General features: G+C 45.1%; 1 protein-coding gene across 1 annotated transcript; it reads left to right on the top strand.

Moving 5' to 3' along the window:
* Window positions 1–11,594: 11,594 nt before the first annotated feature.
* Window positions 11,595–14,834, top strand: Fitm (acyl-coenzyme A diphosphatase Fitm). The gene is made up of 2 exons (XM_037427643.2): window positions 11,595–11,762; window positions 11,838–14,834. Exon 2 carries the CDS (start codon window positions 11,866–11,868, stop codon window positions 12,838–12,840), a length of 975 nt encoding a protein of 324 aa, XP_037283540.1. The 5' UTR covers window positions 11,595–11,762; window positions 11,838–11,865; the 3' UTR covers window positions 12,841–14,834.
* Window positions 14,835–21,456: the final 6,622 nt, after the last annotated feature.

Raw genomic sequence — 21,456 nt, 5'->3', positions numbered from 1 at the left:
ATACAATTCAAGAAACAGTACCAATTGCATTGCGTATAGGCCGAAGAAGGGATAACTTATCAAAATAATGCCCTGCCGCGGTGGTGTAGTGGAAGGTATACTCGGCTGCTGACCCGCAGGTCGCGGGATCGAATCCCGGCTGCCGCGGCTACATTCTCGATAGAGGCAAAAATGCTGTAGGCCCGTGTGCTCAGATTTGGATGCACATTAAAGAACCCCAGATAGTCAAAAATTTCCAGAACCCTCCACTACGAGCGCGTCTCTCATAATCATATGGTGGTTTTTGGGATGTTAAACCCGACGTATCAGTCAAATTATCTATATAATATTTAGGAACACTGCTAGCTGCTAAATTCAAAACACGGAATATATTTATCTTACACTAGTGCACTTGTAATACTTTCAAGAAACAAAATAATAACGATAATAATAGTAATAATAATAACCAAAAAGCGCAGTACATGAAATAATCCGGCGAACAAGCTTAAAAAATATTTCAATTCTGTTGTTCTGTATTTATTTTGCTATTCTGTTATTTCACAACTCTCCTGCAGAAAACGCTTATATAAAACATGAAGTGATGCATGCTTACATAACTTATAAACAATAATGTCTTGAAAAACGTACGCTCAAGCTTTGTCATGATGTTTGATACAGGATCGAAAAATAGTTTAATCATGAAAGCGTATTATGCCAGTTGGCAGTTCATTCCTCGCAACCTGCTGAATGGTTGCGAAAAGATATGTGTATTAGAAATGTTGACTGCCATGGATATATTCCAAAAGGATGGAAAGGTGGGCTAGATGGTAATTCATAATTGTTCAGCGAACCGGGAGTGCGGGAGGACGAATCAAAGAGGAGGAACACAGCACGAGTGCTCGTGCCGCTGCATATATTCGCTTCAAATATGTCCTTGCAGTCTTCCACCAGCCACTTCTTTTTTTCCAACTTTTTTTTTTCCGGCTGTGCAAATAACCGCATAGATCCAGGATATACTGATCTGACCGCGTTTTTCACAGAAACCTTGGCGGACACGAATGGCTCCATGGGGCAGCTCACTAGCCGTGTGACGGCGTTTGCAAAGAAGGGAAACAGGTAAAAAAACAAACCAAAGAAATAACGCCGTGGGTGAAAGGCGAGAAAATGGGAGGTTGCTGTAAAGGAAAACATATCCTTGGTGGGCTCGGGAGGGAGCACTTTTCTTTTCTCTTTGGTTCAAACCGGGATTCAGGCAATCGACGTCGAACACGGACAGCACAGAATGAACCGCAAAGAAGTGGCGGCGAAGAAGAGAATGCTGACACAGCGTTAAAGGCAGACACCAGCCCTGTCGCCCCCTTGCACCTCTGTAAAAGAGAAAAGGTGGAAGAAGGAACAAAAAAAGAGGTTGTGGGCGGGAGGTCCCTCTGCCGATCTGATTGCTTCACGTGGAAGCCAAAAATTTATTGAGAAGTTTCCCTATACCCTTAAAGGAACACTGACATCAAATTTACTTATGCCAAGATTTTTGCGTCAGCGAGTAGCTATAGCCCCCGTAGCGGCGATTCGCGACATAAAACGCAACTGAGGGGTGAATAGCTATAACTTTTATTGGTTTATATTACTGGGATCTAGCACTATTCAAAAACAGCCGGCAATCCCGCCATTTTTAGCGCTGGGAGCACCAGCAGTGGCACTACCTCGCGGTCACCTCCAGATATGGAGGAAGGGAGTTCCTAACCCACGGAGGAAGGAAAGGTAGAAGAGGCCCTGACGTCACTCGTTGTGAAGCCGCGATGAAGCCGGAAGTCAGCCATACTGACTGGGCAAATTCTCCTCTCTTGTTTATATCCGAATGTAAAGCAGAACGCACGACTCTCTCTCCGGCTCGGAAAGCACGTGAGCTGCGCAGCGCGCGTGTCGTGACGACCCGAAACTAATGGAACGGGGCTCAACACTCTGGGCCAGCGTGACACGTACCTTCGGTGAAATCATTTCGTCCGAGTATTAACAGCAAGTAACAGCTCACCGACAACGAAGCAAGTACAAGAAGAGAACGCGCGCTAGATGCACTGACAACGGTGAGTGTTTTCATGTCATTAACTCAGCAACTGTACAGACAACACGATTGGTCCTGTGCCTTCTACAGTTGCATTCCACTACGCGGCTGACGCAACGTCTGGCCACTGTGTCCGTGTTCCGCGTGAAACTCATCGGCGTCAGCATTCTGTGACCGTGGTGACTTTGAGCATGGTGCAAGTGACGCTTGAACGCGGTTGCTGTTACGTTGAGATTACATGCAATGCTTAGGAAGAGTATACGAAGCGGAACAGAAAAGGTGTTTTAATACGCACATGCAAGTTGTTACTGTACACACACAACATGAAACTACGTATGTGCACACGGTCCTCATTGCGTCTTGCTTGGCTCAACAGAGTCGTCCGTTGTCACAAGCAGGAGCACCGCCCAACCGTCACTGACCTGCAAGGCGTTCGTCGTCGTTCCGCTTCGTCATGGTGCCCAACACAATTTCGCTGAACACTGATTGCTTCATTCGCGTCATCCGCCGCACGACATATGGATATGCACTCGTTCTACGCACTGTTGAAACCCCGTGATGGACAAAAGATATTGTAAACGTTGCTGAGAGTACAGTAACTCTCAGGAGAACACTGAGTAAACAATAACGTGGCGCAGAGCACGGCACGGCTCAGCACGAGACCTGGGGAGGCACACATGCCACCGCCAGCCGCGGCCGCTCACTGCTAGACCAGCTCCACTCCGCAACACGTAACCATAGCAACGCCGCCATTGTGCCCAGTGAATATGGCCACCATGGTGTCATTTTCTCCACACTTCTCACGCAGCGCGCCGGCTGGGCATGCCCTCTCCTACCTTTCCTTCCTCCGTGCACTAATCCATGACGTCATTGTCACTTGATGTGCCATCCTCGCCTATCCTACGCGGATTTCTCCTTCGTGTGAATCCCGCTTTCAACACCACAAATCAACCATGGTGTCAATTCTCTGTAACATCAATATGTCATGTAATCAGTGCTCTTCTTGGTGCCATTTGACACAGTATCTACGAAAACGAGTTCTGGGCACTTCCAAACAAGTAAGCTAGGTTACTTTTCTTGGAAGAGATGAAAGCATAAGATATAATCATCAAGGAATTTCTTAGAAGAGTTGGTGTGGAGAGGTCAAGGCACCCCCCCCCCACATAATTCACGCCTATAATGAATAAATATTGAATATTGAAATGATGTATGAACGACACTGCTTTTGAATACCTGTGAGTAGATGCGAACATGAACGTGAATCCAGCCGAGGCTGATAATAATACTTAAGATGACTACATAGTACCTTAGGTTGGCAAAAGAAAATGGAAGTCACCCAAGAAATGAGACGTTTTTTTTTTTCTAAAAGAGCCAAATGCAGAAACCAAAATTAGGCTAAATTTCAGTAGAACGTAAAGCGTGCCTAAGTATCTTCAATTTCTAGAACAGTTTTAATACAAATGGGGCAATTCTTTAGTGTAACATGAGCTCGAAAAGGTAGTTTCTAATAAAAAATGATCCAAGTACTCCAACTGTTTCCACCAATTTAGTAACCCAGCTCTGCGCCAACAAACATGATCGAAATAACCAACATGGTCCCACCCAAAATGTTTCATTTGTGCCTTAGTTGCTTTGTTATCGTGTTTACGTTTCATAATTAGGTTTTCTAGCATGAGTTGGCACTTATTGAAGGACGTGATGTTGATGACAAAACTCGGTAGTAAAGAGTAAGAGGCTGATTTGCGTACTTATTTTTGCATCTCATTGATTCTTTGCGACGTTAGCGCAACAGTATCTTGTCATCAGTTGACTACTACATGGTATATATATATATATATATATATATATATATATATATATATATATATATATATATATATATATATATATATATATATATATATGGCATAAAACTAACTGAAACACTTTTTAAAGGCCTTCATTTGATGTCAGGAAGAAGAAAACGCTGATGACAGTCCAGAATAGTGCCTTTTTTGCCAGGAAGGACCACTTGCTCTCCAAGTCTAGTACTCTCCATTACGCCCACGCGTCGAAGCATGGTAGTGACGGAAGCACAAGTATGATGTCAATTTTATCGCGAAATATTGCTATACCGTGCATTCGAACCGTTTTACACTTAGTTCACTAACTAACTCATGTCGAAATGAAATGCTTCAATCTGTATGAGCCAAATGCAAACTCCACTCCCCAATACTGACGATATTTGGCTATGTAGATTTTAGCCACATAATAGATTTGTGGTATTTAGGGGAGAGAAACATACTGGCTAAAACTTATACGAGCAGGCCCAACCATATTTCCAGCAGAAAAAAGTGCGCTTTTCTCGGTTTTATTTAAAGTGCATTTAACTCTTCTAAAAAAAACGTCTGAAATATATTTCGCGCTTTGGACTCACTGGAACTCGCCGAAATTTTCCGGAGCCGAACTCACTCGGAATCACACTCAAGAAAATTTAGTTCAACCGGACTCATTCAGACTCACGAAAACGTTACTCAGCCGGACTTACTAAGACTCACGGCATGATCTCAATGAGTCGACTCATGAGCGAATTCGCCGACCTATGCCGTGTTGTTTGCGGAGAATTTCGCCTATATTGAAACACAATGTTCGAGTGCGTGAGGGAACGAGATCTCACGTTAGGAAGATGGAAAGGCGCAAAAAAATCCAGAAAACTACGAGCGCATGTCATTTTCGGAGTAGTAGCCTGCCTCGTATTTGTCTACGATGCGGTTTTCTCGGAGCTGTCTATTTTGCCGGCAACGCACGGAGGAAGGAAAGGTAGGAGAGGGCATGCCCAGCCGGCGCGCAACGTGAAGAGTGTGGAGGAAATGACATCATGACGGCCATATTCACTGGGCACAATGACGGCGTTACTATGGTTACGTGTTGCGCAGTTGAGCTGGTCTGGCAGTGAGCGGCTGCGGCCGGCGGCGGCATGGGGGCCTCCCCAGAGGTGTTCTGTGCCCAGGTCTCGTGCTGAGCCGTGGCGGACAATATCCGTGCCCTGCGCCGCGTTATTGCTTACACAGTGTTCTCCTGGCAGTTACTGTACTCTTAGCAACGTTTACAAAACCTTTCGTCCACCACGGGGCCTGAACAGTGCGTAGAACGAGCGCATATCCATGTGTTTTACGGTGGATGACGCGGATGAAGCAATTAGTGTTCAGCGAAATCGCGTTGGGCACCATGACGAAGCGGAACGACGATGAACGCCTTGAAGGTCAGTGACGGTTGGGCAGTGCTCCTGCTTGTGACAACGGACGACGCTGTTGAGCCCACCCAGACGCAATGAGGATCATGTGCACATACGTATTTTCGTGTTGTGTGTGTACAGTAACAACTTGTATGTGCGTATTAAAACAAAGCAACCGCGTTCAAGTGTCACTTGCACCGTTCTCAAAGTCACCATGGTGGCAGAATGCTGACGCCGGTGAGTTTCACGCGGAACACGGACAGAGTATAGCCGGAGGCTGCGTCGGCCACGCGGCGGAATGCAACCGTAGAAGGCGCACGACCGATCGTGTTGTCTGTGCAGTTGCTGAAATAATGACGTGAAAACACTCGCCGTTGTGAGCTGTTACGCGCTGTTAATACTCGGACGAAATGATTTCGCCGAGGCTGTCACGCTGGCTCAGCCCCGTTCCATTAGTTTCGGATCGACACGCGCTTGCGCAGCTCACGTGCTTTCTGTGCCGGAGAAAGAGTCCTGCCTTATGCTTTACATTCGGAAGTAAACAAGCGAGGAGAATTTGCCCAGTCATTATGGCCGACTTTCGGCTTCATCGCGGCTTCACACCGAGTGACGTTGAGGCCTCTCCTACCTTTCCTTCCTGCGTGCCACTAGTTCACTAAAATGCATCACGCACCTTGTACTGTCGCTAGATGTCATCAGTAGTTGCATCAAAAGTTATTGTAATAATTTTTACACGCTAGGCTCCATAACAATGCTATAATACGAGGGTATCTTAGTTCAAACATTGATTTAATTATATTGATTAATCGCCAATATAAATACATTAAAATATATTTGAAAGGCACGACTTGGCAATGACTTTCTCAAGCGCTCACATAACGCCTACCTGAAGCACCCACCACCTCCGCTGGCGTTGATCCTCCAGCATCATTTGGCCCAAAAGGACCTTCTTTAGCAGAAGCAGTAACTTTCGGCGCTTAGTCAAAACCATGTCGGCGACCCGCGAACAACAATAACAGGCAGCCGAACTAGAGTGAAAGGTCTCTAATCAAACACGACACCCAGTGAGCAAAGCGCCAGCAGCCCTTTCTGGCATTTGTACCTGCCGCTATTCGCCCTGTGGCGCTGCAACTTACCTCGTCCGCACCAGTTGCTGGCGGCCAAAACATGGGTCGCCGCGCTTTTTTTTTTTTTTTTTAGTCTGCTCGCGTGACGCTGGGAGAAAAGCATCAATGTTTACGCGTGCATACACTCTGGACAATTAAAATCAATAAAAACGCCTTTTTGAATAAACTTAAAAGTATAATGACGATCTTTCGCTACCTGTCGCAGCTCGGCACGAGCTGCGACAGGTAGCGACTGCCATGTTTTTATAACTTTGACTTTATATATATCGGCACGAGCTTCTGTCGCAGCTGTCACAGAAGCGTGCAGGTCGGTGCAGTTTGTACACCAGCGAAGCGAGGTTTCTTGGTGCAAATTGACCATCACGATGGTGGTGTGCTGCATGCCTTTCTGCGAATCAAGGCAAGGGAAGAATCCTGATGTGACTTTTCATGAGTTTCCAGTGACCGAGGTCCATGAAAAATGGGTCAAGGTGATTTCTGTGTTGTAAAGGACTACGTGTCTCTAAAAGAGTGAGTTGCTGGGCTGGTTGGTGGTGCATGACAGACAGAAACGCATATTAGTGCAAAAAAATAATAAACCGACATCCTCAAGAAAGTAAACGATGACGTGCTATACTCACAACTGTTTATTAACAAACAAAAAAGAAAGATAACATGAGTGCACATATGGAAACCATGTCACTACATGTGGTTATGCAACTAGGTTTTGAAACACACCCATTGTGTGAAGAATTAGCGTTGAATAAGTTATTTTAGGTGCTGTTTCGTTTCAAAACGATTGCAGAGTGTCTTTAATTGATTTTCTATGTACCTGCGATCTACATTTGCCATTTAAGACGAAGGTATTTATGCGCAAACGTATCTGTATTGGGTTGTTTTCTATGTGCGCCGGATGCCGCGGACACTGTCAAGTGTCATAGTCCTTGCCATTTCTTGCCCAGACAGTAAACTCAAGCAAGCTGAGTGTAATACAACGGCAACAAGTCTACCATTGTATACACACATAGTTGGTATTATGAGTTAAATAAACATTTGGTGGCCAGCGCTTTTTACAACCTGTCTACGTCGTCATTCTTTCTTGTTTTGCACGCTGATACTTGTGTTTGTACCTGATTTGTGATTCTATTTGAAAAATAATGCACTGAAATGTCAACTAAAATGCAAAAAAACATTCTCAAAGTGACATAAAATAAAATGATTCAAGATTGCCGCCACATTTACTCAACGCGTGATGCAACTCTTCTCTAACCGGCGGCAACCCATGCATTCACCGGCGTTCAGGTTGGATGGATAAATGGATGGATATGGCTGTACCCTTTAGATCGGGCGGTGGCTAGCGCCACCAAGCCGAAATACTTAATGAACCAAAAATTAGATTTATTTTTTTTTCTTTAAAACGTGAGTTTGAGGATTCGTACTTTGCAGTGAAGAGTTCTATTTTCACTCGTGCCTTGACTTTAGCCACCAATCAGATAACATCCTTCTAGTTAAGTCTACCCACTTAAAGTCTATATTTCCCTCCCGGTCCCTAAACCCCAGTGCTTTAAAAAACTCTGCACCATCATCTTGAACTATAATGTGAAGCCCTTTACAGAACATTATGAAGTGTTCGGCAGCTTCTTCCTTTCCACACGCACTGCATACCGTGTCTACCCCTTCGTACTTGGCCCGATATGTCTTGGTTCGCAGTACTCCCGTCCAGGCCTCAAACAGTAGAGAACTACCCCGAGTATTATCATAGATCCTTTCCTTGGTAATTTCCTACTTAAAAGTTCGATAGATCTCTAGTGCGGACTTCTTAATCATGCCCATTCTCCACATGTCAGTCTCCGTTTCCTTCACTTTCTTCTTAACCGATAGTTCTTTTTGGTTTGGCCACCTGCTGTTTTCTAAGTATTTACCAGTCAATTTGTCAATTTCCTGGTTCGCTTCCTCCATTTTGTATCGACATTCTTCATGTACAAGTAGCTGAAAACCTTCCTAGCCCAACGCTCCTCCCCCATTTCTCTCAATCGCTTCTCAAATTTTTTCTTGCTGCTAGCTTCCCTGCCCTCAAATGATGTCCATCCTATATCACCTTGTACTCCCTGATTTGGCCTATTCCCGTGAGCTCCTAAAGCAAGCCTACCTATTCCACGTTGCTTAATTTCTAATCTTGCTTGAACTTCTGATCTCATGCACAAGACCGCATTGCCGAACGTCAGCCCAGGAACCATGACCCCTTTCCATACTCCTCTCACAACATCATACCTATTGTAATTCCACAGTGCCCTATTTTTCATCACTGCTGCATTCCTGTTACCTTTAGTCATCACGTATATTTCGTGTTCCCTCAGGTACTCGGTCCCATTGCTTATCCATACGCCCAGATATTTGTATTTATCTGTTATCTCTAGCGTGACCTCCTGTATTCTAAGCTCACTACCTTCGTTGTCATTGAAAATCATGACTGCTGATTTTTCCTTACCGAATCTAAAATCTAACCTATCTCCCTCATTACCGCAGATGTCCATCAATCTCTGCAAATCTTCCTTGTTGTTGGGCATTAGTACTATATCATCTGCATACATTAATGCTGGTAGTGCCTGATCAATAAGTTTTCCTTGTTTGACTAAAGAGAGGTTGAAGCCCAGTCCACTTCCCTCTAATTTGGCCTCTAATCCTTGTAGGTACATCATGAATAATAAGGGTGACAGGGGACACCCCTGCCTAAGCCCCCGTTTTACCTCTGCAGGCTTGGATACCTGTTTTTCCCACTTTATAACTACCTTGTTAGCTTTATAGATACCCTTTAAAAGATTAGTGACTACATGTTCTACGCCTAGTGTGTCCAGTATTCCCCACAATTCCTGTTGAACCACGCTATCGTACGCTCCCTTGATATCCAAAAATGCTAGCCACAGGGGCCTGTGTTCCTTTTCTGCTATTTCGATGCACTGCGTAAGTGAGAACAGATTGTCTTCCAACCTCCTGTGTTTCCGAAACCCATTCTGCAGTTCCCCCAGCACCCCCTCATCTTCTATCCATGCCTGCAGTCTTTCCTTTATAATCTGCATCGCCAGCCTGTAGACCACTGATGTCACTGTTATAGGACGGTAGTTGTTTATGTCAGCTTTGTCCCCCTTTCCTTTATAGATCATGCTCATCCTGCTAAGTTTCCATCCATCGGGAACTTCACCATCGATTATTATTTTGCTCACTGCCTCTCTCAAAGCCTGCTTAGACTTCGGACCTAATGTCTTTATCAGCATAATTGGAATGCCATCTGGGCCTGTTGATGTACTACTTGGAAACCTATTCTCAGCCCTTTCCCACTCTCGTTGTGAAAATGGAGCCATCGTGCCACTAGATCCATCCCTGTCTATTGTTGTGCATAAGGAACTTCTTTGTTGAAAATTTTCTGTCACCCTTGTTCTCATATATTCAATAGCTTCGTCCCCTTCTAGCCTAGCATCTTGAGCTGTAGTTATAAACCTCCGCTCTAGGTTTGTTTCATTTCTTGAGGAGTTTAGATGGTTCCAAAATTTCGCGGCTGCCTTTCTGTTCTTTTTATCTACTTCTGCCAGCCACTGAGCACCCTTTCTTGTAATCTTTTCATTGATCAGGAGGGATGATTCCCTTATAGAGCTTAGAAATATTTCCCATTTTCTTTCAACATCATCTATCGGTTCACCCCGTTGCTTAGCATGTCTGTGTTCCCTAGAGGCTTCCTGACGTTTTGCTATGGCTCTCTTAACTTCCTCATCCCACCAACTCTTGGGCTTGTGTCTTCTTTTCCGGGGTGACTTCTCACGTGCCTTAGCAAGCTCTAGCCCAAACAGTCTAATTAGATTTGTGTATGTCCACACAGTTTTATTATCCCCAGTGATTACTTTCTCAATTTGTTTAGTAGCAATTTCTATTTGCCTTTCTGAATGAAAATTTTTCTGTAGTTGCTACACTTGTCTCCTTCCCACTTTCGCTGCTCTTCCAAAACTTAGCTTGATACGTTTGTGATCACTACCCAGACTTCTGGAGCCACCTTCATCTATGTGCATTCCCCTGAGCTTATCATGCATCCTATGTGACATCAGTGCGTAATCTATCGTTGACTGCAGCCTTCCTACCTCCCACGTTATTTGCCCTTCACACTTCTCGGTACTGTTGCAAATGATCAAATCATGCCTTTCACACATATCCATGATCATTTTGCCTGTTGAGTCAGTATACTCATCTATATCTTCTATGTGTGCATTCATCTCTCCTAGTATAGTTATCTCGCACTCTCTTCCTAACTCCTGAATGTCCTTTGATATACACTCTGCCGTTGCCTGGTTTTCCTCTCTGGCCTTTGCTCCCGTCCCCAAGTACACGAAACCAAGGAGTGTCATTTGACCTGCCACTTGCCCTTTTAGCCATAAATGTTCCTTGCACTCCTGCTTGACCCTTTGTCAGTCTGTACTTTTATCAATGAATGCCCCAATACCACCCCCCTTTCTGCTGCTTCTGTTCTACTACAATATTCCCACGCGTAGTCCGGATTGTTCGGAGGTTGTTCCATGTCCCTGAGATGTGTTTCTACAAAACCGTATACCATCGGCCTCTCTTCCCTTAGCTGTTCTTCTATCTCTTCCCACTTCAGCCCGTTCCTACCACCCTGCATGTTAATATACCCTATGTCTGAATTGGCTCGGCGCTCGTGGCTACGTCTATTTATGCCCCGGACTCTACCTATTTTAGATATTGGTACCACTTTGGAATCGTATCTGTTTATACCACCTGTCGAAGAGTCTCCCTGGTTGTTTTCCTCGTTACTAGCTATCCTGCACCCCGAAGGGCTCGCTTGCCCCCCAAAAAAGCTACTGCGCGTCCTGCAAGTCACCAACCCACCTCATGACCTAGCCGCCCATCGAAGTGAATTCTGTCTCGTTGAAAATCACCCCACCTGTGCACCTCTCTGTTTATTTCCACCACCTCAAAGCCTTTCTCTCGACTCATCCACCATATCTCTTGGTTTGCGTTGACAATGGCTCTTTGCAGGTTGCTATCACGCAGCGGTACCTCCGATATCGTGCATATCACTACCTGTACCTTAGGAGAAGTGGCGCGCATGTCATCGACGTCTGTCGCCAGTGTGGTTGCTAGTCCTGCTGTGGTAACTCAGCTGGGGTAACTCGAGCGCCCCCTAGGCGGCGAAGTTCGGAATTTGAGCCGGCGCAGGCAGCTCCGTAGACCGCCGCCAGCTGGGCAGGTCAGGAGTACAGTAGGTCGTGATCTGTACCAAGCCTTTAAGAAATGCTTAAAGGCTTGAAAGTTTGTATATGTATAAAACGCTGCGCTTGGCGGCTATGACTTTGATCCCCTTCTATGGCTTAAGCTGACGCCTTTGCTCTGGTTGTTCAGGGTAAATCGCCCATTTTCATCTTTACGCACTTGTCTTTACGTCATGACTGCCATGTCTTTATATCTTTGTTTACAGCCGGAGCCAATCCAAACCAACGTGCATCATGGCAGGCAATCAAAAGCGGAGTAGAGTATCGGGCGCTATGAAATGGGATGCTGCTGCTGGGAAACAGACAGCGACAGGCCGCAAACCTCTCGGAGAACCCATGTCTGTCCCACAGGTGCTCGTGATGGTAGGACTGCACCTGTGTCGTCGTGTGGTGGTGGTTGAACCGCGCGTTAAAGTGCCCCTCTACCTCGGTGTTTTGCTGATCGGCTCGGTGATGTGCGACTTCTTCCCCATTCCGCGTACTTACCTCTCGCGCAAGGACAACGTGTTTAATATCTATTTCGTCAAGGTCGCCTGGGGCTGGACACTCACCACGGTAGGACTGTTTATGGCCGTCTCGAGTTGGGTGTACTGTTGCGGCGACCGCGCGCTTGTAAAGCGTCATTTGAGTCGCCTTGCCGTCGGCACTGCCGCGTGGTTCTTCACGACTAATTTGTTTGTAGTGTTCGAGGCGTACACGAGTCGCTGTGTCGTCGACAAACATGGAACGCGGGAAGCGTGCCTGAGGGCTGGCCAACGTTGGTTCGGGTTTGACATTTCTGGTCACGCATTCTTACTGATTTTCTGCAATTTAATGATCGCCGAGGAAGCTCGGAGTTTCTGTGGCTGGGAGAGAATCGGAGACTTGCTTAGAAATGAAAAGTACGACGATGACAGCCCTCTAAAGGAGTTGAGAGTCGAACAGCTGAACCTACTGCACGATGCGTACCCGCGGCTTACGCCATTCGTGCGCCTGCTGTTCGTGGCTTTGACCTTCCTCTCGCTTCTTTGGGATTTAATGCTCGTGTGCACGGTGCTGTATTTTCACAGCATGGCCCAAAAAATACTCGGTGGCTTGATAGCTATTGTCGAGTGGTTTGTGCTCTATCGCGTCTGGTACACAATGACGTGGTCTCCGGGCCTACCCGGCCAAGGACTTTTCAAGTATCGTGACGTCCAGAAGAAGAAATCTCAGGGTTCTCGGAACTGAAGAGTTGTGTGTTCACGCTTTGGCTCTCTCTCTCAGTGCATCAGATGGTGTGCCTTCATCAGCAGACATCAGTAGGCTGTTGCAAGAAAGACTTAAGTGTGGAACACGCGGAAGCCTGAAATGGGTGTTGGTGTCTCTGTGATAATTGGAAAGATGTTGCATCATTATGTGAACGGCGTTTGTGTTCGTGCCTACATAAATTGGAATGCTAGTTAAGGAAGAAAAAGAAATGTTCAGTAAGAGCTGGTCAGCTATCTGTCTTTTTAAAATTAAGCATGCAAGTAAAAATTTAATATGTGAACTGTCTTGTCACGTTTATATTTTCCTGCATAAATTTGAAAAATGTCGGTGCTTTAACATACCAAGTTTACATTAAATGTACATGCCGAATGTCTTTTCATTCATTGGTATGTCCGTGGGTAGGTCTGATGAGTGGCTAAAGTCGTATCTTAGGCATGTGTTGACTACTGTGATAAATTATTGGCAGAATATCTTACAGCTACTATGAAAATGGAATAATATATTGAAGAGTTTGTTTCATGTGGAAACGATGGTTCTTTAAATGAAACATAATGCTTGTGCTTAGCATGCAAAATGTGTGCAGAAGTTTGTGTGATGTTTACAATGCAACAGTAATGGGCCTTTTCTGGGTAGGTAGTCTGCGCATGCGTGCCGGCTTTGAGGTGACACGCGCCATGATTTTCGTGGTCAAAATGTGAAGACACATGTGGACCAAGTTACATCTGGTGCCACAAACATGCAACTGTTTGCCCCAAAGAGAGGCATGAATGCAGGCCTTCGAGACTGCCTACCGGCATGCGGCGGACAATTTCGGAGTCCAACAGCCACCAGTTTTGATTTTAGCGAGCTCCACTGGGGGTGCTGTTCGGAATAGGGAAAGGCCCATTAAGCATTCGTTTTTATGCAGTTTGATTGTAGTATTTTGAGACATAAAAGTTGTACCTGTAATTTTGGTAAACTTTCCAAAAAATTGATTAAAGAACAAGTCTGTGGCATCATTAACTTTTTAATTAGTGCTATGGCTCAACCAGGAGACAGATTGAAAGAAGTTATGCTTTTATCAATTATAATGCCATCTTGTTCTGTGATAGATGCAGATATAGTGTGCAACAGCTTAATTTAATGTTTAAAGGGGCACTGCAACTTTTTTATTAACTGCCTGTTATTAGCATAGGAGTGTGTGTAGTAGTGGATCAGTATTTAGTACTCACCACTCTGTGAGACAGTAAGATGAACACAGAAGGAATCATAAAAATTGATGCATGAAAACTGAAGTTACTGGTGCTCAAAGTTAACTGGGGCATATAATAAAAAAATGTACTCTTTCGTATTTCACTCTATCAGTGACCATCGCTAGATCTACCTAAGGCATGCCTCATGGAGGTCATTGTGCAGTGCACCTAGTGTAATGTTGCAATTGCTTATCAAATTCGATACAATATAAAAACAAATATTTTTCCAGTTCGGTGAAGTATGAAGGGTGCACATATATATTTAGAGCACAATAGCGTGGCGTAGCTGGAATCACATGACTAGCACGAGCCTTGGGCCATCAAGGAGGAAGATGGAAGGACAGGGAGGTTACTCAGTTATGAGACCGGTCGGGCGATCAAGCTAACCAGAACATACAGCCAGTGACATTAGTGGCAAATTGTAAAATGACCAGGTATCACTTCTGATGCCAAATATTGCCACTATGGAGCTGTAGACGAAGCAGAATGTGGTTGCTTCGTTCAAACAAGATCATAACTACTTTGTTTTCGGCATTCCTACTTGTGGTTCAATATCGCCTCATAGGGATCAAGACGACATGCCTAATTTGCGTTACACTAGCCGACTTGTAAACACGAACTAAACACTACTACTGCACTTCTAAACACGAGCCGATGAACTCTCTTCTACATGGTGTTTTGCAATAGCTGGCTGGATGTCTGCAAATGAGAAAAGATTAAAACAGTGTTCACTCTTGTCTAGTTCGACTGTTTCATATCAAAGCATATTAATAGACTTCTAATAAGGCACCTCTGTCTAAAGAATGAACTGCATTATAGAGGGCTTGCTCTTTTGGCCCAGTAGGTACATGAAGTCTAAGAGTTTGGTGGAATCCCACCTGGCCGGGGAATGACATGAACGAAGAAAACACAGGGCCGACTACAGTAACAGTAGATAAAGAAGATATTTTGGCTCTCATACAGGAGCCTTGTTCACAATGAAGCACTTGCAGCAAGTTTGCTTATTTTTAACATAAAACCACGTTTGAGGCAATGAACATGCACTGGCAGAAGATTACCACAGCATTTAGTCCATGCGCAATAGTTATAATGAAGAATCTAGATGAAGCTGTGGAAAGTTTCTTTTCTATGACGATAACGCAAACATCTTCCCAGTTTATCACGTGGCGTGTGAATGCAACATTTGATGCAACCCATTTGTTTTTTTTGTCATTACTGTGCTCACGTAAGAATTTCTTGAAATTACAGGTCACTCCTATATAAACATGTCCAACCTGAGTGATCTGTGATTCAGTAGATGACACCTGCAAACTTTCTCCACTCTGACTTGTCCTTGATGTTTCTAAGTTCCTGAGCAGGTAGAGAATTATTTGTGAATCGCAGGCCTCGTGCTGCTCTGTAATATTTGGCTTGCGTATTTTCAGGAGCCTAGACTATCAATCGCAAGCATTTTATGACCATACCAAAAAAGTGTTGCTGGGCCCTTTTAAAACAAGCTTGACAAGTGCACATATTGCAGCATGTGCTTAATGACAAGTGCACATATTGCAGCATTGTGCTTATTATCGGCAGTTTATTTCAGATTTTACGTGCATTGCGTCACCTTTAACTTGTCTCACGAGGGATGACGTTGCATTTGTTTGGGGCGACGAACAGGAAGCTGCTTTTAATGACTTGCGGCAACGTGGTTTCTTTTTTTTCTTGTACTAACTGCTAATGCTTCTGTCATCTTGCTTATGCTAAAAGTTGGGAACACACCAACTAGCCCTTCGCTCAGCAATCCCCATTTTCGAAGTAGCATTGCAGTCCCGCACTGGGAAGGAGGTGCTCTGGATTGTTTATTATTTGAAAATTGCATAAAGAATCCTTCGTGGCAATATGGTTGATGGGGTGAGTTGGTGATACATGATTGTTTTTAAATGAGAGCGCACTACTTGGACGTCGACAGAAAGACATTCATGCTATTTGAAGCCTTGTATTATGGGTTGCAGGCTCTAGGAAAATACGAAACTTGAGTCGCTGTGCAATCTCTTGAGAGACGTGGCACTGCACCTTTACGACAGGTGAGTGGATATGCTATTTATTTGATACTACTTATTTGATACTATTTAATAAGGGGTCAGAATAAGGAGAGTTTGTATGTGTAGTGCCTGAGTATTATCCTAAAAGCAAGGTGATGAAAAACCACTGTGATGGTGCAAAGTGCTCAGCAGCTAACCAGAAAGATGTGGGTTTGACTCCGACCACTGCGGTTACGTATCGATGGAGGCAAAATGCCAGAGGCTCAAGTACTCATATTTTGGTTCATTACATTCAGTGATTCCACTCCCATGCCAAAGTGTGCCAAATCAGATTTACTGCGTCATCCTGATAATATGAATGGAAACTGCGCGAAAGTCGCATTTGGGAGCGCCTATCACCGGCAATAGCCACGCCAGCGTGTCAAAACATGTGCACCTTGTTCTCGGGGCCCACCAAAGTCATAACCAAGTACCTAAATTATCCCGCTGAATAAACAACATTCGCCCGTGTGTCCTAAGTAATCCACGATGCTGTGCTTGGTACAAGAAAATTCGACAAAACCGCCGGGGAAGAATAATCTTCTCCAGTGGTTTGCATCGTCTCATTCTTTTGTAACATGCACAAACTAGCCCAACAACAAGTTTTGCTATGTTTGGTGCCGATAGAACTTCTGTGGTGCAAGTCCACTCAACGGCTAAACGAGCTCTCCGTAGGGGCTCTTGACGTCTAATTCAACCGATACCGTGAACCTATGGCGGCAATTCATCGGCGGACGTCGTCCGTTCCAGGAGTGCTGCTCATAACTCGTTTGAAAAGTTGTGCGGCATGTAATTAGATCAATTTGCAGTTATAACTGCATGCATTCCGCCAGAATAAACATGAAACGTCGTAAAAACTTCTCAAAATGACTAGAAAGGTATGCGAACATTTTGGTATATTATGTGACGCTGAATAAATGTTTTTCACAGGAAGTTTTCTAGAAGATGTTGACAAAACGTTCTTTACAAAAAATTTTTTTCAAAACCTTTAATAAATGTTATTTTTTAGAAATTTTGGTAGAATTTGCGGATTGATTTTTGATCGCTCCATGCCATATATGCAGGGTTTTTTAAGCAATACATATTTTGCATTAAAAAAACTATGATAGCTATAGGGTAGGCACCCTTGGTCTTGGCAGCCTATTTCTAGGCTGAGGTGGCAACGTTTTGCCACTAATTAGATCACTCCGGACTGATTAACAAAAATATTTAATTGATTTTTTTATCAAACTTAGGGTGCTTATATGGTAAAGCCGTGTTACATCTCAAATTATGACGAGCATAGTTTTTAAAAATTTAAAATATCATGCGTGGTTTCAGACATCCATCGTCTGATGGATGTCTGAAATTAAAAATATATATTACTATAAAATTATATATCTATATATATCTGAAGAATTTTTTCCAATGGGCCAAATGCACTTTGGAAGAGAAGAGACACAACTTAGCAGTTGTCTTAATTTTATTTCCAATGGTTTTGAACGATGAACCGGTATTCTTCAGGGTCTTTCCTATATATATATATATATATATATATATATATATATATATATATATATATATATATATATATATATATATATATATATATATATATGGCCATGTCGTCAGTTACGCCGGAGTTCGTCCAGATCCCGAGAAAGTGGCCGCCGTCGCACAGTTTCCAGCACCATCAGATAAAAAGGCAGTCAGGCATTTTCTGGGTCCATGTGCATATTATCGGCAGTTTATTTCAGATTTTACGTGCATTGCGTCACCTTTAACTTGTCTCACGAGGGATGACGTTGCATTTGTTTGGGGCGACGAACAGGAAGCTGCTTTTAATGACTTGCGGCAACGTCTTCACACGACCCCGTGCTTGCCCATTTTGATGAGATAGCCCCTACAGTGCTCCATACTGACACCAGCAATGTTGGCCTCGGAGCTGTGCTTGTGCAGTGCCAGGACAACAAAGAAAGAGTGATCGCTTACACAAGCAGAACTCTGTCACGCACAGAAGCAAATTGCTCGACCACTGAAAAGGAATGCCTCGTCGTGGTGTGGGCAGTTATGAAATTCCGCCCCTACCTTTACAGCCGCCCATTCAAGGTTATCAGTGACCATCATTCGTTGTGTTGGTTAACAAGTCTGAAAGATCGTTCCGGGCAATTGATACGCTGGAGCCTTAGACTACAGGAATTTGATATAACGATAGTGTATAAGTCGGGAAAACGACACACGGACGTCGACTGCCTGTCTCGATCACCAATAGAGTTGGCTGCTTCTCTTGATGAAGAGACAGCGTTCCTCAGAATCCTCGACACGTCAGCCATCGCAGATCACCAGCATGACGATCCTGAGCTACTTGGCTTGATTAATTATTTACAAGGACGAAGCCAGAACGCACCCAAAGCCTTTGCAAAAGGACTATCGTCGTTCTGTCTACGAAACAATGTCCTTTACAAAATCAACTTCTCGTTAGAAGGGTCCACCTACCTGCTTGTCGTCCCTACCACTCTTCGTTCTTAGGTATAGCGAGGGTGTCACGAGGTTACATCTGGACATTTAGGCTACACGCGCACACTGGGCAGAGTTCGAGGGAGGTATTACTGGCCTAGACTCACTGCTGCCGTGAAGCATCATGTTCGGACCTGCCTCAATTGCCAGCGGCGCAAGATACCTCCGACGAAACCAGCCGGTTTGCTACACCCTGTCCAGATCACCACAATGCCATTTGACCAGATCGGAATGGACCTTTTGGGCCCACATCCGACTTCTATCGCTGGTAACCGCTGGGTTATAGTGGCGACCGACTATTTTACTCGCTACGCCGAGACAAAAGCCATCCAGAGAGGCACAGCTGAGGAGGTGGCCCGATTTTTCATACAGAACATTATGATAAGACACGGTGCGCCGTCGATCGTTATAACAGATCGCAGAACCGCATTTATGGCTGCGCTTTTAGATCATGTGTTGGTGCTCAGCGGTACTATTCATCGCAAGTCGACAGCTTACCATCCACAAACCAACGGCTTAGCCGAGCGGTTTAACAAAACTCTGGAAGACATGCTTTCAATGTATGTGGACATCGAGCACAAAAACTGGGACGAGATTGTCCCTTACATAATGTTTGCATACAATACTGCTAAACAAGAAACCACATGGATGACCTCATTCAGCCTTTTTCACAGACGAGAAGTAAGGACGATGTTGGACACGATGCTGCCACACGAATGCGATGACAACGAAACAAGTGCTGACGCGTTTACTCAACGCGCAGAGGAAGCTCGCATGTCTGCGAATATACCAACAGCAAAAGTATACGCAGGTCGCTATAACCTACATCATACACCTGTAACATACGAAACTGGGGACAGGGTATGGGTGTGGACACCTGTAGGAAGACGGGGACTATCCGAAAAGTTGCTCAGAAGATACTTCAGACCTTACCAAGTGCTGCAACGACTAAGTGATGTTACCTACGAAGTCGTTTCGGATCCCCCAAACTTTACAAGGCGTCGCCAGCACCAACCTGAACTTGTGCACGTAGTGCGCATTAAGCCATACGTCAGCGATTGACTCCGCGAAGCACCGTCGCTTGTACGAAGTGACTTCATGTGCGAATTACTGGCTCAGCTATAGCATCAGGGCGATGCTCTTTTAAGGGGAGGCAAATGCTGCACTAAATAGACAGAATGAAGACGATGTGTGCGCCAACAGTCTCATGAAAAGGGACACTGAAGAAGACGACGTGGTTTTGTTTATGTCTCTTGCTCTTGGCGCCTATATAAAAACACACGCCGTTGGTTCTCGGACTCAACATCTCGGTGATCTGCTTACGTCGAACCGCGACTATATATATATATATATATATATATATATATATATATATATACACACACACACACACACACACACACACGCACACACACGCACACACACGCACACACACACACACCCACACACACAGCCGATATGGCCTTTCTATGTTTCAGCCCACCCTACACGAAATCAGCGTACTAAAGAATTCACTATTGGCGATCTCTCGTGCTTAGTGTCGGTCATTGCTTTACTGATGAAATAGATTGCCATAGAGACAATAATTGATGGGGTTTAATGCTTCGAAACCATGCTGTGATTATGAGAGACACCATAGTGAAGGGCTTCGGAAATTTCGACCACCCGAGGGTTCTTAAACATACACGTATGTACACAGACCTGGAGAATTTTTGCCCCCATAGAAAATGCGGCCGCCGCGGCCGGGATTTGCTCCTGCAATGAGTGGATTGATTGATATTTGGGGTTTAACGTCCCAAAACCACCATATGATTATGAGAGACGCTGTAGTGGAGGGCTCCGGAAATTTCGACCACCCGGGGTTCTTTAACGTGCACCCAAATCTGAGCACACGAGCCTACAACATTTCCGCCTCCACCGAAAATGCAACCGGGATTTGAACCCGCGACCTGCGGCTCAGCAGCCGAGTACCTTAGCCACTAGACCACCGCGGCGGGGCTGCAATCAGTGCAGGCACGTGGTCGAGCAGCATGTTTACTAGACCATCGTGGCAGGCAGTCTTCGCGCGTCACACTCATGGCTGCGCTGGACCCGCTAGAGCAGCTCGAGCGCCGGGAACCGCAGCGAAGCTGCACTGTGGCGGCCACCCACAAAGCCATGCGCTGTTTTTAGCGCCAAGCCAGATCACGCTTCCTGCCTGCCCGTGCATGCATCTTTTCAGTTTCTGTCGAATCCCTCTGCAGACTTGGGCAGAGCCATGCTCCTAGCGAGGACGGCCGAAGAACACCCATACCACTTTGGGCAGTTGAAAAGCGCCCCTTCCCCCCTTCTCTCTTCAACCTCGCCTCCTCTTCCCGGCACCGAGACATCGTCGCAACCAGTCGCAAGCGGTAGTCACTGCTTCGTTATTTTACGTCATCATGTTGTATCGTCTCATTAGCCGACCATGATGCTGCTCTGACTTCCTCTCCACTGCGAAGCCGCCAAAGATTCTCCCAGCTAGCACACGGCAGCTGCGTGTCGCGCTCGCTGCGAAGTTTCATCTTGGACTTCTTTGTGTGTTTTGGGATTTCGCTTGGGGTCTGGTTTTTCCTGTGAGAACTGTGATACCCAACAGGCGTAAGTGTTATCCTTTGCTCTCTGCTTGAGTCTCTTATCAACAGAAGAAAAAAACTATCGACTCCCTATCTCGTCGGCGAAAACATCACCGAGTCAATGCTGCGATTGAGCCGCTTTTTCAAAGCCAAACCGTGTTGGAAGGCAGCCTTACAGAACAAAACTCGTCTGTTCAAAGCGTAGGTAATGTC

Source organism: Rhipicephalus microplus, chromosome X, assembly GCF_043290135.1.
Source record: "Rhipicephalus microplus isolate Deutch F79 chromosome X, USDA_Rmic, whole genome shotgun sequence".
NCBI lineage: Eukaryota > Metazoa > Arthropoda > Arachnida > Ixodida > Ixodidae > Rhipicephalus > Rhipicephalus microplus.
Note: the sequence above shows the minus strand (reverse complement) of the source record. Positions and strands in the feature narration are given on the sequence as shown.